Source organism: Oncorhynchus gorbuscha, unplaced genomic scaffold, assembly GCF_021184085.1.
Source record: "Oncorhynchus gorbuscha isolate QuinsamMale2020 ecotype Even-year unplaced genomic scaffold, OgorEven_v1.0 Un_scaffold_9053, whole genome shotgun sequence".
Taxonomy (NCBI): domain Eukaryota; kingdom Metazoa; phylum Chordata; class Actinopteri; order Salmoniformes; family Salmonidae; genus Oncorhynchus; species Oncorhynchus gorbuscha.
Window position 1 is genome coordinate 1 of NW_025752103.1, and position 5025 is coordinate 5025.

Here is a 5025-nt window from a genome sequence, read left to right on the forward strand (position 1 = left end):
GTGTTGAGACAGGCGGTATCTGCTACCTACTTTATGTGTACCGGTGTTGAGACAGGCGGTATCTGCTACCTACTTTATGTGTACCGGTGTTGAGACAGGCGGTATCTGCTACCTACTTTATGTGTACCGGTGTTGAGACAGGCGGTATCTGCTACCTACTTTATGTGTACCGGTGTTGAGACAGGCGGTATCTGCTACCTACTTTATGTGCTACCTACCGGTGTTGAGACAGGCGGTATCTGCTACCTACTTTATGTGTACCGGTGTTGAGACAGGCGGTATCTGCTACCTACTTTATGTGTACCGGTGTTGAGACAGGCGGTATCTGCTACCTACTTTATGTGTACCGGTGTTGAGACAGGCGGTATCTGCTACCTACTTTATGTGTACCGGTGTTGAGACAGGCGGTATCTGCTACCTACTTTATGTGTACCGGTGTTGAGACAGGCGGTATCTGCTACCTACTTTATGTGTACCGGTGTTGAGACAGGCGGTATCTGCTACCTACTTTATGTGTACCGGTGTTGAGACAGGCGGTATCTGCTACCTACTTTATGTGTACCGGTGTTGAGACAGGCGGTATCTGTCTGTTGTAGAACCCCAACCTGAAGTCCGGACAGGATATCGACCATCTGATTATGGGCATGACCTCGCAGATCGCAGAGAGAGAGGACAACGTCATCGTGGAAGACTTAAGAGGTTTAAACTTTCAGTTTTAAATGCTCTTTTTAAGGCCTTGTACGTGGCTTTACATGGTCAGTGAAATGCTGAATACAACAGGTCTAGTAGACCTTACAGTGAAATGCTGAATACAACAGGTGTAGTAGACCTGACAGTGAAATGCTGAATACAACAGGTGTAGTAGACCTTACAGTGAAATGCTGAATACAACAGGTCTAGTAGACCTTACAGTGAAATGCTGAATACAACAGGTGTAGTAGACCTTACAGTGAAATGCTGAATACAACAGGTGTAGTAGACCTCACAGTGAAATGCTGAATACAACAGGTGTAGGTAGACCTCACAGTGAAATGCTGAATACAACAGGTGTAGTAGACCTTACAGTGAAATGCTGAATACAACAGGTGTAGTAGACCTTACAGTGAAATGCTGAATACAACAGGTGTAGTAGACCTCACAGTGAAATGCTGAATACAACAGGTGTAGTAGACCTTACAGTGAAATGCTGAATACAACAGGTGTAGTAGACCTTACAGTGAAATGCTGAATACAACAGGTGTAGTAGACCTCACAGTGAAATGCTGAATACAACAGGTGTAGTAGACCTTACAGTGAAATGCTGAATACAACAGGTGTAGTAGACCTTACAGTGAAATGCTGAATACAACAGGTGTAGTAGACCTTACAGTGAAATGCTGAATACAACAGGTGTAGTAGACCTGACAGTGAAATGCTGAATACAACAGGTGTTGTAGTCCTTACAGTGAAATGCTGAATACAACAGGTGTAGTAGACCTTACAGTGAAATGCTGAATACAACAGGTGTAGTAGACCTCACAGTGAAATGCTGAATACAACAGGTGTAGTAGACCTTACAGTGAAATGCTGAATACAACAGGTGTAGTAGACCTTACAGTGAAATGCTGAATACAACAGGTGTAGTAGACCTCACAGTGAAATGCTGAATACAACAGGTCTAGTAGACCTTACAGTGAAATGCTGAATACAACAGGTGTAGTAGACCTCACAGTGAAATGCTGAATACAACAGGTGTAGTAGACCTCACAGTGAAATGCTGAATACAACAGGTGTAGTAGACCTTACAGTGAAATGCTGAATACAACAGGTGTAGTAGACCTGACAGTGAAATGCTGAATACAACAGGTGTAGTAGACCTTACAGTGAAATGCTGAATACAACAGGTGTAGTAGACCTTACAGTGAAATGCTTACTTACAAAGCCCCTTAACCAACAATGCCATTTTAAGAATTTATTTGTATTTTTTATATAAAATAACATAAATAAAAGTAATAAATATTGATGTATATTGGTGGGCCTTCTCCCCACTAGATTATATGTACGGGCCTCTGCGTTTCTCGCGGTCGGACTTGGTGGCTCTGACGGTGCAGAGAGGCCGAGACTTTGGCTTGCCCAGCTACAACCAGGTCAGAGAGGGGCTGGGCCTGGCCCCTGTGGGGAGTTGGGGAGACGTAAACCCTCAGCTCAACACCACCAACCCACAGGTACTATCAGAACTTATTATGCAATGCTCATTAATGTTTTCTGTATGGGTTATTAACGTGTTTACGTAAGTCTATACAGTACGTGCTGTTAATTAAACTACTGGTCTGAGACCAGTCAGAGCCCCAGGGAGGGGATTAAACTACTGGTCTGAGATCAGTCAGAGCCACAAGGAGGGGATTAAACTACTGGTCTGAGATCAGTCAGAGCCACAGGGAGGGGATTAAACTACTGGTCTGAGATCAGTCAGAGCCACAGGGAGGGGATTAAACTACTGGTCTGAGATCAGTCAGAGCCACAGGGAGGGGATTAAACTACTGGTCTGAGATCAATCAGAGCCACAGGGAGGGGATTAAACTACTGGTCTGAGATCAGTCAGAGCCCCAGGGAGGGGATTAAACTACTGGTCTGAGACCAGTCAGAGCCACAGGGAGGGGATTAAACTACTGGTCTGAGACCAGTCAGAGCCCCAGGGAGGGGATTAAACTACTGGTCTGAGACCAGTCAGAGCCACAGGGAGGGGATTAAACTACTGGTCTGAGACCAGTCAGAGCCACAGGGAGGGGATTAAACTACTGGTCTGAGACCAGTCAGAGCCACAGGGAGGGGATTAAACTACTGGTCTGAGACCAGTCAGAGCCACAGGGAGGGGATTAAACTACTGGTCTGAGACCAGTCAGAGCCACAGGGAGGGGATTAAACTACTGGTCTGAGACCAGTTAGAGCCACAGGTAGAGGATTAAACTACTGGTCTGAGACCAGTCAGAGCCCCAGGGAGGGGATTAAACTACTGGTCTGAGACCAGTCAGAGCCCCAGGGAGTGGATTAAACTAACACATGGACAGAATCAGGATGAACTTCTCCTATTGCTGTGATGCAGTGAATAACCTACCCTCTCTATTCTGTCTCTACCTTACTGGATGTATAGCTATTCAGGGACCTTGCAGACCTGTACCATGGGGACATTTCTAAACTGGAGCTGTTTCCTGGAGGTCTCCTAGAGTCTGTGGACGGTCCTGGTCAGGTCTTCACCACTATCATACGGGACCAGTTTAACCGCATCAGGAATGGAGACCGCTTCTGGTTCGAGAACACACAGAACGGGTAGGAAGAAAGTCAAATACGGTAATCGTATGAATCTGTTTCCGTTAGTTGAACCTCTATTTCCTGGCTTTCTCGCGTTTCGCTCGGAAGCTTGGACGGATACCTGTGAGAACGTAAGCCACGAATGAAATAAACAATAGCCTGGTGTTGAACTCGACCTTTGAACTGAGGAAACACAAGACTAATGTCTGTTATGTGATCAGCTTTGATTCACTGTTTCGGGTGACGTTATATCATAACAGTTCCAGTCGATCTGACAACTCCTTCTGGTTGTTCCTCAAGTCTGTTCACAGCTGAAGAGCTGCAGGCCATTCGCAACACAACCTTTCATGACGTCATTACAGCGGTCACCGGCGCGGAGGCTGAGGACATACAGAGAAGAGTCTTCTTCTGGAAGGATGGTAAAGATCATGTCCACTTTAAATGTATCATTTTTGTGGTATTGCCAATACAAATAAACAACGAAACCATAGTGTTCCCTGTAGCTCCAAAATGTTGACTGTAGTTGCTGCTGGTACAGTAACAAATCTCCTTGTGTCTGTCTGTCTGTCTGTCTGTCTGTCTGTCTGTCTGTCTGTCTGTCTGTCTGTCTGTCTGTCTGTCTGTCTGTCTGTCTGTCTGTCTGTCTGTCTGTCTGTCTGTCTGTCTGTCTGTCTGTCTGTCTGCCTGCCTGCCTGCCTGCCTGCCTGCCTGCCTGCCTGCCTGCCTGCCTGCCTGCCTGCCTGCCTGCCTGCCTGCCTGCCTGCCTGTCTGTCTGTCTGTCTGTCTGTCTGTCTGTCTGTCTGTCTGTCTGTCTGTCCCAGGTGACCCTTGTCCCCAGCCCTCTCAGGTCACGACCTCTGAGCTCCACCCCTGCACCAACGCCACCAAGCTCAACTACTTTGACGCGGGGAGTAAAGCTGGCTTCGGCATCCTAGTCATCTGCCTGTTCCTCTTTCCCGTTGGTCGGTATCCGATGTTAACCAATCAGAATCCACATTTTATAATAATAATATATAATAATAATTATATATGCCATTTAGCAGACGCTTTTATCCAAAGCGACTTACAGTCATGTGTGCATACATTCTACGTATGGGTGGTCCCGGAATCAAACCCACTACCCTGGCGTTACAAGCGCCATGCTCTACCAACTGAGCTACAGAAGGACATGAGGTTATTAGTCTTATCCAGAGTGACTTGCGATCAGTTAATTTATTTAAAGTAGGTAAAACAACCAAATATCACATTTTTGGACAGGGGAAAACAATAGCAAGTAAAACATTTTAAAATAGTAGATTTTGATACACAATCATTTCTACCATAGCCGTGGTGACCTTCCCTGAGTGATTCTCTGTTGACTACGTTGTTCCCCTACCAGTGAGCTTCCTCATGGCTCTTGTCGTGGCCCACTTCAGAAAGTCCAAGTTTAAGAAGTTCCAGAAGAGAGGAGGAGCTGACGACACAACGAAGGAACTCCTGCTGGAATCACAGGTGTGTATCAGGTGATCGTGTTTGTGTGGTACTGTGTGATGTGTTAGGTACTGTGTGATGTGTTAGGTACTGTGTGATGTGTTAGGTACTGTGTGATGTGTTAGGTACCGTGTGATGTGTTAGGTACTGTGTGATGTGTTAGGTTAGGTACTGTGTGATGTGTTAGGTACTGTGTGATGTGTTAGGTACTGTGTGATGTGTTAGGTACCGTGTGATGTGTTAGGTACCGTGTGATGTGTTAGGTAC

General features: G+C 46.0%; 1 protein-coding gene across 1 annotated transcript; it reads left to right on the forward strand.

The window, feature by feature from the left end:
• Positions 1 to 596: 596 nt before the first annotated feature.
• On the forward strand, positions 597 to 4779 carry LOC124030055 (dual oxidase 2-like; the record flags this gene model as incomplete). The annotated part of the gene is made up of 6 exons (XM_046341566.1): positions 597 to 699; positions 2032 to 2204; positions 3131 to 3306; positions 3589 to 3707; positions 4110 to 4250; positions 4667 to 4779. Coding segments are annotated over 6 exons (825 nt in total), but the record flags the coding sequence as incomplete, so codon positions are not given.
• Between the last annotated feature and the right edge of the window lie 246 nt (positions 4780 to 5025).